The 12,353-nt window shown below is 39.0% G+C and overlaps 1 protein-coding gene across 4 annotated transcripts in view; it reads left to right on the top strand.

The window, feature by feature from the left end:
• Positions 1-12,353, top strand: part of ARMC3 (armadillo repeat containing 3) — a 90,501-nt gene that overhangs the window by 34,170 nt on the left and 43,978 nt on the right. For all 4 annotated transcript variants that reach the window (XM_013980262.2, XM_013980261.2, XM_005668154.2 and 1 more), the window contains exons 9-10: positions 4,159-4,311; positions 4,430-4,535. In XM_013980262.2, the coding sequence (XP_013835716.1) occupies positions 4,159-4,311; positions 4,430-4,535 (259 nt within the window). The remainder of the gene's footprint in view (positions 1-4,158; positions 4,312-4,429; positions 4,536-12,353) is intronic.

The following is a 12,353-nucleotide window of genomic DNA, read 5'->3' as shown; positions in this document are numbered from 1 at the left end:
ATACCAAGCAAGCGGAACACAAGAGTTAACTTGCATTGTTTAGCAGAAACCCATTTATCCAGAAGAAATGAGATTTACATCTACCCAATAATATCACTTGACCACCTGCCTGACTGTGTTACAGTAGAGACCCTTCACCACTGTCCTGCAGATTCCGCCTATAACTTGTAAAAGCTTACACTTCATAATTCAGCTTCCTCCAGTGGGAACCTTCCTCTATCCTTTCTGGCATGGTCTCTCTTCCTAAATTATTTCCACTTAAGGCGACTATACAAACCCTGGAAAAAAAAAAATGCCAGATGAATCTTCAAATCCAGTGGATGCAGAGATGCTTCAAGTTTCTTATGGCCTAAGAGATACCTGCTCTGGAAGCTTGATTCTGGGAGGCTCTAGAAAGATAGATGGCCCCACAAAGATTCAAGCTTTCTCTGTAATCACATACCCCAATAAGCCCCCCGGAATGAACCCTCTCCTGATTGGAAGAACAGGGCGCAGAGATCATCCCTCCTTTCCAGGCTTATCCAGAAGCAGAATTCCCCTAAGGACTCTGAACTACCTTAACCAGAACACTGGTCGGGGGAGCTGCCCAATTCTGTCCAGAATACAACACCAGGACAGAAACAGTATCCTGCTCCCCAGCACCAGTGATAGAGGATAGATCAGCATTCTCCTCTTTTACCTGATCATTCCCTCTGTTTTTCTTGCTTTATTTACCTCCTAAAGCTGCTCACCTGGCCAGATCCACAGAAACCACCTCTTCCCGCCAGCCTCCATTCCAGACTCTGCCTTTTTTTTCAGCTCCTACCTATATTTCTTGTCTACTCCTTTTTATATCAACTGGTGGCCAGACCCAGCTAGATTAACTAGGCATGCCTTATTTTGTATGAGTAAGATGATGAACTCTAAAATCTTAATAAGGATTAACAAAATAATCTCCTCATAATTCTCTAATGAGAGCAAATAACCGTGAAGAAGTTTGTTGGGGTTTTTTGGCCTCGCCCTGAGGCATGCAATGGCAATGCTTAAATCCTTAACCCCTAGGCCACCATGGAACTCCACCAGGAAGAAGTGGTTTTTTTTTGGTTTTTTTTTTTGTCTTTTGTCTTTTGTTGTTGTTGTTGTTGTTGTTGTTGTTGCTATTTCTTGGGCCGCTCCCACGGCATATGGAGGTTCCCAGGCTAGGGGTTGAATCGGAGCTGTAGCCACCGGCCTACGCCAGAGCCACAGCAACTCGGGATCCAAGCCGCGTCTGCAACCTACACCACAGCTCACGGCAACGCCGGATCATTAACCCACTGAGCAAGGGCAGGGACCGAACCCGCAACCTCATGGTTCCTAGTCGGATTCGTTAACCACTGCGCCACGACGGGAACTCCGAGAAGTTTTAAAGTAATTTCACACAATTAGAAAACTCCATTCAGGGGTCATCTGGCTGTACAGTAGAAAATTGAAAGAACATGGTAAACCAGCTACAATGGCAAAAATAAAAATCATTATAAATAATAAAGACAAATGAAAAAAGAAAAAAAAAAGAAAACTCCATTCAGAAGTAGGTTTCAACAGAGATTGCTCCTTATATTGTTATTAAGAACAATGTAACCATCAGGATTCATTTAGAACATTCCCTTATTACTTTCCATCATCATCAAAAAAAATTTTATAGGCTAGGGAATGCATTGTCACTGCCTGTCAAAAACACAGTTGAAACAAAATCACATAATGTACACTCTTTTTGCAGGAGGCTGAGCCCTTGGCATGTGCAAGTTCCCGGGCCAGAGATCAAACCTGAGCCATAGCAGCTACCCTGGCCAGTACAGTGACTATGCCAGATCCTTAACCTGCTGCACCACAAGGGAACTCCAACTCTTTTAAGTTTTGTTTGCTGAGTAAAGTTTTATCATGCACCTCTAAATCAGTATGCCTTTGACCTGGCACCAGGAGGAGGAAAGTGTTAATTACTATGTTGCCAGGAGGTTTATGAACTGGCATTAACATCTCAGCAGGAGCACGGGTGGCTGATAGCAACTTCTGAGAATGGGTAAAGAAAAGCATCACTGCATATAGATTTATTTTCAGATACAACACCTCAAGCTTTTCTTTTTAGTGATACTGAACAAATACTATTTTTAAAGGACATTACTCTGTTACTGTCATAATTACCTTGCCATCTTTATTATCTGTGTAATTAAAACATAAATCCTTCTCGGTGTAGCAATTCAATGACGGTGCTTGGTTAATATGTTAATTCATCTTTTAAATCTATTATAGCCACGCTGCAGTCAGCACTTTTGAGGTTTGGTGAACACAGCTGGATTTTGAGAACACTCCCAGCAGGGTTGAGAAACTAATTGCCCATGGTATTTAAATTATTTTTTAAAAAGTCATTCCAATAATTGTGGACACACCATTGGTCAATTCTCCTGATAGAATCCATGCTCAGGGTGTTCTGTTTAGGAAGGTTGGCTTAGCACCATCAGGGAAATCTTAATTATAAATCTGAGTATTTTAAGTCAGAAGTTCCGGAAAAGTTTGAGATCTTGTTTATTCATGGAAAACTAATGAAGACTACATATATTTTAAAGCATTCTAGGGGCCACATTCTTGAGATGTAAGTGTTAATCACAGCTTTTTAATGAAACAGTTATGGCCTGACTGAATTCCAATTTTAAATGAAAGGAGCAAAGGATTAAAATGATAGGATTACAGGACATGGTTCATGATTGGTTTAAGATGAATGAACAGGAGTGTTAGTGACTTAGCTGGTGCCAGTGATGGCCAGATTCCTGGGCAAACATCCCTGTATCAGAGGAACAAAGGCCAAAAGACTATTTGCAAATAGTGACATCTGACCATGATACTGCTTCTGTGAAAAAGGGTGAGTTTTAAAAACCATGGTGAAAGAAGACAGAAATCATGTGTTAACTGACAAGTGGAAACCAAGTTGCTATAATTTCTGAAGACATCTCTGGGGAAAAAGTTAATTAAAGTATATATAAGTCATGAATTAGTTTCACATGTAGATGTAATCTAAGTATTTTTCTCAGAGATCTTTGTTCTAACAGAATATTATTCTCTTAGATGTCAATATCCTTAAGAGCCTCTATCACACATTCTTCTATTTTAAGTATCTACACTGACTTCATAAAGGTGAACTGATGAGAATCAAACCTGTGACAAAGTTTTCTAAGGAACTGTAAATAAACTAGCAAGGAATTATTTGTAAGCTGTTTCTTTTCCAGCTTGTCTCTGGTTCTTATTATAGGATTAAAATTGAATTTGGTTTAATATGTATATTTTTTCTAGTACATGCTTTTAATAAGTCATAATTTATTTAGAACTATGAAACACAAAAATTTCCTAATGTTCTAATTGAATTCAATGCAATATTTGTATAGTAATGAGATTGTCACATTAAAAAATTAAACTGAATCAAGAGAAAAACATTAGGAAACAAAAAACATTAAAAATACTTGGGTTTTTTAATTTAGTGTTTTATAGTGGGGTGAATGTCATGGTATGTACTTGAAGTCATGACTTTGTCTTCAAACAAAACTGTGCTAATGTTGGTTTAGATTATGTTTATGGCAACACACCAATTAAGTAATTCTTTTAACTTTTGCTGTGATGGCATGTATTGTCACAAGATAAAAGATGACTATAAATTCTTTAAGACTTGGGATCATACTTTATTACTCATTTTGACTTTCTCCTCATCTCTGGGCTTCTCTTGAGCGTCCCGCTCACCAGTTTGTATATCTGAGGCATTCTTCAAATATTGGGTTTGGTATTTAAAATAAACAGGCTTTTGTGCTCAGTGAAAATACAGCGTGTGTGAACACAGCACCATGCCAGGCACATGTTTAGTGTTAAATAAGTTCTTGCCAAATCTGAAACTTGCCTCTCCCTTATGATGGAATTTTCTCTGCCATAGTATTGATATCATATAAGGGAATATGAAAAGAATGCAGTATCCATAATTCATTTTGTATAATCACTGTGTAGTAAAGGTTAAGTAGGTATATGTGTATTTTGCTTAGGCTGTGACTAAAGCTAACAAAATAGTATAAATTCCTATTGTATTTTGGAAGGGGAAGTCTTTATACTTGCACACTTTTACAGCAAAATTCTGATTTTTGTTTCCCCTTTGGTTTATGAAAGCTGAAAATAGAAAACTTTTTCACGAACAAGAGGTTGAAAAATGCCTTGTAACCCTTTTGGGTTCTGAAAATGATGGAACTAAAATTGCCGCTTCCCAAGCTATTTCGGCCATGTGTGAGAATTTGGGCAGCAAAGAATTTTTCAATAATCAGGGTAAGCAAACTGGAAAACAAAACAAAACAAAACAAAGCGCCTTGAATATTTGTACGTTACCATGTTCTAGTTCACATGGACATCTGTTCTATCCCCTTTTACCTTTCTTTTCCTGTAGGGATCCCGCAGTTAATTCAGTTGCTAAAAAGTGACAATGAAGAGGTGAGGGAAGCTGCAGCCCTCGCCCTGGCTAATCTGACCACTTGCCATCCTGCGAATGCAAGGTAAGTACAGAAAGGCTCATTTGGCATGGACTTGCTGCAGGATACTTAAGAGTCCAAGATGTGATGGTTGTAATATCCTCGCTTTCAAGGCAGTTTACATATTCTTTCAGATGCTTCTATCTGGATTATTCCTCAGGAACCCTTATGAAAATAAAAGTCAGCACATAGGCCCATTTTCCAAAGACATTACAAAATCTTGAGGGTTTCTGGGCTTGTTGGGAAAATATGCAGGCCATTTGATTCTGGTAATAGGCTAACCCTGGTAGAAGGTTCCAGGACAAAGAAAATTGGATAATGCTGGGCATATTAAAGACAGCACTCTATAGATATTGGGAAATCTAGAAAAAAAATTTAAAAGATCCATTTTAAAAGGACATAAACTTTGGAGAGGTGGAGAAACATATAAAAAGCCCATTGAAGACAACATATAATTATAGCCAAATACTATGGAGAGTGGCTGAAAAGGAGCGCCTTCTGTATTCTAAGCAGTGTGGCATGTGATTTATATTCATTTAAAATTTTAATTATCCAGGTAATCCATCCACTAATGAGGAAACCGAGGCTCTGCAAGTTTCCCTCATTTTCCTGGGTACACATATTCATTAAAAGAGCTGAGCTGGAAATTAAAGCCAGGTCTGTTGAACTCCAAAGCCTGTGCTATTTCCTCTACAGAAGATAAGGTTGCCTAATAAAGCAGTAAGACTATCGAGAAGGCAACTTTCATAAATAAAATTATTTGATAATATAAAATAAAAAATAATTTGGCAAGAACATAGATGGGCCTTAAAGATATTATGCTCCGGGAAATAAGTCAGATGGCGAAAGACAAATACTGTATGATTTCTCTCATATGTGGACCATCAAAAACAAACAAAATAAATGAACAAGCCAAACCAAACAAAAACGAATGCATAGATACAAAGAACAGACCAGTGGTTAGCTGAAGGGAAGGGGGGTTAGGATGGGATGGGTGAAGGGAATCAACTGTACAGCAACGATGGAAAATTTGGAGTGGTGAGCACGCTGTAGGGTATACAGAAGTAAAATATAATGTTCACATGAAATTTATATAGAGCTACAAACCAAGATTGCCTCAGTAAAATTAATTCTAATGGAAGAAATAAGTAAAAAAAAATTATTTACACTCCTTAAATATGGCATGAGTGTTAAGACTCTCAAGAGAACCAGAACCATAGGAGGTAGATATGGGATATATTACAGAGATTGGCTTATAACACCAAGGAATCCCAGGAGCTACCATCTGCGACCTGGAGAACCAGGAAAGATACTGGTGAAATTCAGTCCCAGTCTGAGTACCAGGCACACTGCTATCCAAGGACAGGAGAAGATGGTCATCCCGTCAACAGACTGGATGCTGCCCATTCACATTGATAAGAGGGATCTTTATTCAGTCGACTGATTGGAATGCTGACCTTTTCCAAAAACACCCTCACAGACACACTCAGAAGTGATGTTTCACCAGCTATCTGGGTATCCCTCGGCCCAGTCAAGTTGACACACAAAATTAACCATCACAGTATGTTAGGCTTTTTTTTTGGTTTTTTTTTTTTTGTTTTTTTTTTCCTTTTTTGTGTCCATACCTGTGGCATATGGAGGTTCCCAAGCTAGGGGCCGAACCAGAGCTGTAGCTGCCAGTCTACACCACAGCCACTGCAACACGGGATCCGAGCCACGTCTGCGACCTACACCACGGCTCACAGCAATGCCGGATCCTTAACCCACTGAGCAAGGCCAGGAATCAAACCTGCATCCTCATGGATACTAGTCAGGTTCATTAACTACTGAGCCATGATGGGAACTCCAGTATGTTAGTTTTTAATTTTCATATATTATGGTTCTGTGGCATTGTGGCTAAAATTACCCTTTTCTAACAGGAAATAAATCCTTCACCCCCATCATATACTTTATCTCTCATCCTTTCTTGCTTTTAGTTTACTCCCACCCAAATACATTATAAGACCTTAAAGGAATGACTAAAAAATCTAGCAATACTCAATAAAAAAACACAACCAAAAATCCATAAACATCAAAGCAAAATTGTGTTCCTTTAATAGCTACAATCTTTGACACAATAATTTTCTAACTCAGAGTCATCATCATTGTATCAAAGCACATATATTTCTAGAATATTGGGTCATAGTAAGTGGCAATTTGAAAATAGCATATTCAGTGATTTTTCCAGTATAGTTATACCAGTGCAAAAACTTTGTCAGTGACACAAAAACACTTCTCTCTTCCCTGCCTTAAATTTATACATTATCTAGAATAATCTAATAGGCCTCCAGAGTGTATAGCTGTCTTGATTTGATATGAGTTTGCCTGGCTTATAGCATTTCACAGTTTTATATAAAATCATAGAAAATGAGGATGGTAAGTTTTAAAGAGGTTGCCTTCAGATTCTCTCTATTATCTCCTTATCAGACTCTTTATCATCTGCCAGTTTTTTCAAACTAGGAAGGTCCATTAGGACTAAATGATGCCTAAGTTTTCCCCTATGACAATAAACTTTATTTTTGTAGCTTAATTTTATTATTTATAAATTTTAGTTTCTGTTATTTCTTAAACCTACTCTATACTGTAAATTCTGATTTCTTTTTCCCAATTTGTATTAGGCAAAGAAAACAGGACATGCATGAAAGTGGTTTTATGGATTTTTTTAGGGTGTATATAGCTTTTACTTTAGACTTTCTGACCTAAGAGGTATTGAAAATTTATGGTTTTGAGGAGGAAATAGAGTCAGATTTGACCTATTTGTGCCAAATGCTGAGAAAGAATCTATAGTCAATCAAAAGGAAGGAAAACAAGTAAGTCTGGCTGTCAATCCTTGTAGTAAGGCTCACAGAGTTAACTAACTAATCACAGCAGGGGACAACCGAAATGACTGGTTATTTGTAATAAAAGTGTTTTCCACTCAGATCATTTTTTAAAAATTTATTAAAGTATAGTTGATTTACAGAGTTGTGTTAATTTCTGCTGTACAGCAAAGGGATTCAGTAATACACACACACACACACACACACATTCTTTTTCATATTCTTCTCTATCATGGTTTATCACAGAATAGTGAATCTAATTCCCTGTGCTATACAGGAGGACTTTGTAGTTTATCCATTCTTCATGTAACTCCCATCCCTCCCTCCCCTACCTCCCTTCCCCCTTGGTAACCACAAGTCTGTTACCTATGTCCGTTTCTGTTTCATAGATAGGTTCATTTGTGTTATATTTTATTTTTATTTTTGTCTTTTTTTTTTTTTTTTATGGCCGCAACTGCGGCATAATGGAGGTTCCCAGGCCAGGGGTCAAATAGGAGCTGTGGCTGCTGGCCTACACCACAGCCAGAGCAATGCAGGATCCAAGCCGCGCCTCTGTGACCTACACCATAGTTCACGGCAATACCAGGTCCTTCCTTAACCCACTGAGCAAGGCCAGGGATCAAACTCATGTTCTCATGGATACTAATCAGATTTGTTACCGCTGAGTCACAGTGGGAACTCCTGTATCATATTTTAGATTCCTCTCTACTCAGATCATCCTTATTTATTTATTTAATTATTTATTTATTTTTGTCTTTTTAGGGCTGCACCTGTGGCATACAGAAGTCCCCAGGCCAGGGGTCAAATAGGAGCTCTAGCTGATGGCCTATGTCACAGCCACAGCAGTGCCAGATCCAAGCTTCGACTGCAACCTACACCACAGCTCATGGCAACACTGGATCCTTAACCCACTGATTGAGGCCAGGGATCGAACCTGCCTCCTCATGGATACTGGCCAGATTCGTTTCTGCTGAGCCACAGTGGGAACTCTCAGATGATCTTTAAAAAATTATCTTAGGGAGTTCTCTTGTGGTGCAGCCGGTTAAGGATCTGGCATTGTCATTGCAGTGTCTTGGGTTGCTACTGTGGGTAGATCACTGGCCTAGGAATGTCCACATGCCTCGGACACAGCACCCTCACCCCCCAAAAATTATCTTAAACTCAGCTTTGATTAGTGTTTCTGGCATAGGTTTTGTTTTTGTTTTTTTTAGGGCCGCACATGCAGCACATGGAAGTTCCCAGGCTAGGGATCAAATTGGAGCTGCAGCTGCTGGCCTACACCACAGCCACAGCAATGCAGGATGGGAACTGCGTCCCACACCACAGCTTACCAGATCCAAGCCACATCTGTGACCTACACCACAGCTCATGGCAAAGCCAGAAACTTAACCTACTGAGCAAGGCCAGGGATCAGACCCGCATCCTCATGGATACTAGTCAGGCTTGCTATCGCTGAGCCACAATGGGAACTCCCATTGGCATCACTTTTTAGAAGCAGGCCATTTTATCCCTTTCCTAGCAAAGTGCTACAGGACCAAGGCTGAGTCCGAGCCTTTGCAGCTGGGTCGCTGGAAATAGAAAGTTGCTTTTCCTCTACATCTAAGTAATACCGGAAGAAGGCAAAAACTGAGCGCTAATATCTTCCAGGTGCATTTGGTAGCTGCTTAGATACCTGATAATCGCTAGCCTAATTTTTTTTTTAAATGCAGTTAAGCCCTGAGAATTCTGTTTGTTAAAATGTAACCCCTTCCCTTGCACTCAATGCGCCTAAAATAGATTCCTAATTCTTAAACTCAGTGTACCTTCTGGAGCTGGAGAGTCATTTCATAAATTGAGTAGCACTGCTGTGTTATGACAACATATAATGCTGGTATAATTTCTTTTGTATAACTGATTTTTGCCTGGAAAGTTGTGGGAAAATCAAAATTTTCTAAAAGTAAAGAAAAAAAACCAACTGGTGAAAAGAGGAACATAATCTGCAGTGACTCTTTTTGCAAAACTGACAGATGGTTTTTTAAAATCAAAGTTTTATACTCTAAAAACATAATTTTATAATATACATAAAATAACATAATCTAAAAATACCTGAATTCAGATTTGCAGGTCTTGCTTTCTCACAAAAAAAAAAAAAAAAAAAAAAAAAAACACCACACTCGAATGTAATAAAAGAGTATGGTGATAAGAAATTTGGTAGCAATGATAAATAAATAACCAGACCATCCATACCCCTTTGGGGCAGATTTTCAACTTTAATTACAAGTATCACTTTAATTGGTACCAAAAGATCTTGCCTAATTGCTATTCTCTGTAAATAAGGCTTCCTAGATAAAGTTTTCTGGAAATTTAAAAACTTATGTCTGCAATCAACAAAGCTTTGTAAAATATGCATTAGGTTTGAATCGAACTCTTCTAAAATTCTTCCCTCCCAATTTTATGATCCTACTGCTGTTCAGCTTGGGCATGGGAGGAGGGCTGTGGTTATCATTTTGAGTAAGTGGCTGTCCTGCGCTCCACAGTGGTGTAGTCAGGACCCCTTAGGAAAGGGGGGAGTGCTAGCCCCCTCTCTGAGGATAGACTCCAGGCAGCTCCAAGGAGGTAGATACATTTTATTGACTCCTTATTGGGAGACTGGCAGTGTTACTGTTCACCACTGTCTGTAGATCTGATGGCAGAGCCAAGCCTGCCAAGGTTCACTCCAAATCCCTTTCCATCAGTGAAAAGCTTAGATCCAGCTAACCAAGCTTTATCAAACTTTATATGAACACCATACAGGAGGGCTGGAAGCCACTTCTCTAAGTGGTATTTTGGTCCTCAGAGGGTTTTTTGGTTTTTTTCTTTTCCTGATAGTTCTTATGTGTATTCTGGATAGCTAAAGTCTCCAGGTGTTTGAGTTATGTATAAGAGAAACTGCAGTTTAAAAAAATAATATGGAGTTCCCGTCATGGTGCAGTGGAAACGAATCCGACTAGGAACCATGAGGTTGTGGGTTCGATCCCTGGCCTTGCTCAGTGGGTTAAGGATCCAGTGTTGCTGTGAGCTGTGGTGTAGGTCAGACGTGGCTCGGATCTGGTGCTGCTGTGGCTCTGGCATAGGCTGGCAGCAACAGCTCTGATTAGACCCCTAGCCTGGGAACCTCCATAGGCCGAGGGTATGGCTCTAAAAAGACAGAAGACAAAAAAAATAATAATAAAAAAAATAATTTAACACAGATCCCTGTACTTACAGACAAGCCAGTGTTGGGGAACACAGTGAAGAGTAAGATAGATAATAAAAGCTATTCTGAAGCACACCAGGGGTATTTTGCTTAGGCCTTTTATATGACCATCCTCTCTAGGTGGAACAGTCTTTGGCCCAGGATGCCCATGGCTCATACTCTTGCCCCTTCAGGTCTGCACAAACGTCACTCTCATAGAGGCCCACCCGTGACCACAGAGTTGACAACTGCACCACCTAGCACGTACCTGCACATCTGCACACACCCACTACACACCATCCTCCCTCCCTGCCGCCCTTTCCTCACAGCACTCGTTGTTTTTTCACATACCATACACCTTTCTCATTATGTTTGCTATTTATTTTCTGTCCCCTGCCCTCTGACCAGCACCCAGAACCATTGTCTGTTTAATTCACCAATACACACCAAGCCTCTGGACTACTGCCCATCCCACAGCAGGCATTCAGAGGGAAGTGGGCTTACACCAAACATACAACCAAAAAGAAAAGGACAGTGAAAAATAGAGGGTCTCCTTGACATCAACCAATGCCCATAATTTAGAAAGTGATCAGCTGTATTGTTTTGTTTGTTTTCACATAATTTGGATCCCAGAAGCCAAGTGGAAAACAACTTAGCTCTAAGAGTCTTCTAGCCATACTTTTCATTCTTTATTATCTGCAGAATAAAGGTTATTCAAAGTGGATAAAAACATGAAAAGGCAATAAGTAAAAATAAAAATAACTATTTGAGGGTATAAGAAGAGAAGACAAAGATAGCCAGATTCACTTACTTAAAGTGATGGGGGGGGAGTAAAATCATTTTAAAGTGAATAAATAAAAAGTGAGATTAAAATAACCCCCATTGAAAGAAAGAGATGAAAGTGGAAACTCAGAAGCAATAATGAATTTTATATAAAAATGTGATCTACTTAGTTAATTTGAACACCATTACCCTTTTTTGGTTCACTGTTACTCTTTTTGACAATTCTCAATTTATAATAGTTTTTGGAAAGGGAAAAGTTGTTCGTTTTTGACATAGGAAGTACTATTTTGGCTAAATTTCATGTTATATTTACCTTGTATTCTTTTACCCAATTAGTCATTTCAAAGTTTTACATTATTTATGCAAGTACTGAGAGAATTTATTCTTGGGTGACATTTTCTGAGGGGAAGAGATTACCTATTATAAGAATATTTTAAGCTATTAATTTATAACATCACTGCCATCTGTTGGATCTGATCAGAATTAGAGTTTTTAAGCTATTCCAAGAATGAAAAGGGTTCAATGCTTTTCATTTCCCAATGCCAGCACTAATTAAATTTTGGCTTTTGGTAAACAATGAAAAGATCAGCAAATAATATAATTGCTAACTAGATATTCTGGCAAAGATACAATTATTTTAGGAAACAAAACACAATGAATAAAATTAAACTATTAAAAGTAATAACTGTAACTATTCTAATACCTATAGAGAAGTGAGTCAAAACTGGTTTTTGTTTTGTTTTGTTTTGTTTTTTCGTCTTTTTAGGGCCGCACCTGCGACATATGGAGGTTCCCAAGCTAGGGGTCGAACCAGAGCTGTAGCTGCCAGTCTACACCACAGCCACAGCCACGCCAGATCCAAGCCCCAGCTGTGACCTACACCATGGCTCACAGCAACGTCAGATCCTTAACCCACTGAGTGAGGCTAGGGATTGAACCCTCATCCTCATGGATACTAGTCAGGTTCGTTAACTGCTGAGCCATGATGGGAACTCCTAAAAAAATTTT

The sequence above is a fragment of the Sus scrofa genome, chromosome 10, assembly GCF_000003025.6.
Source record: "Sus scrofa isolate TJ Tabasco breed Duroc chromosome 10, Sscrofa11.1, whole genome shotgun sequence".
NCBI lineage: Eukaryota > Metazoa > Chordata > Mammalia > Artiodactyla > Suidae > Sus > Sus scrofa.
The sequence above is the reverse complement of the archived record's forward strand: the minus strand, read 5'-3'. Positions and strand labels throughout refer to the sequence as shown.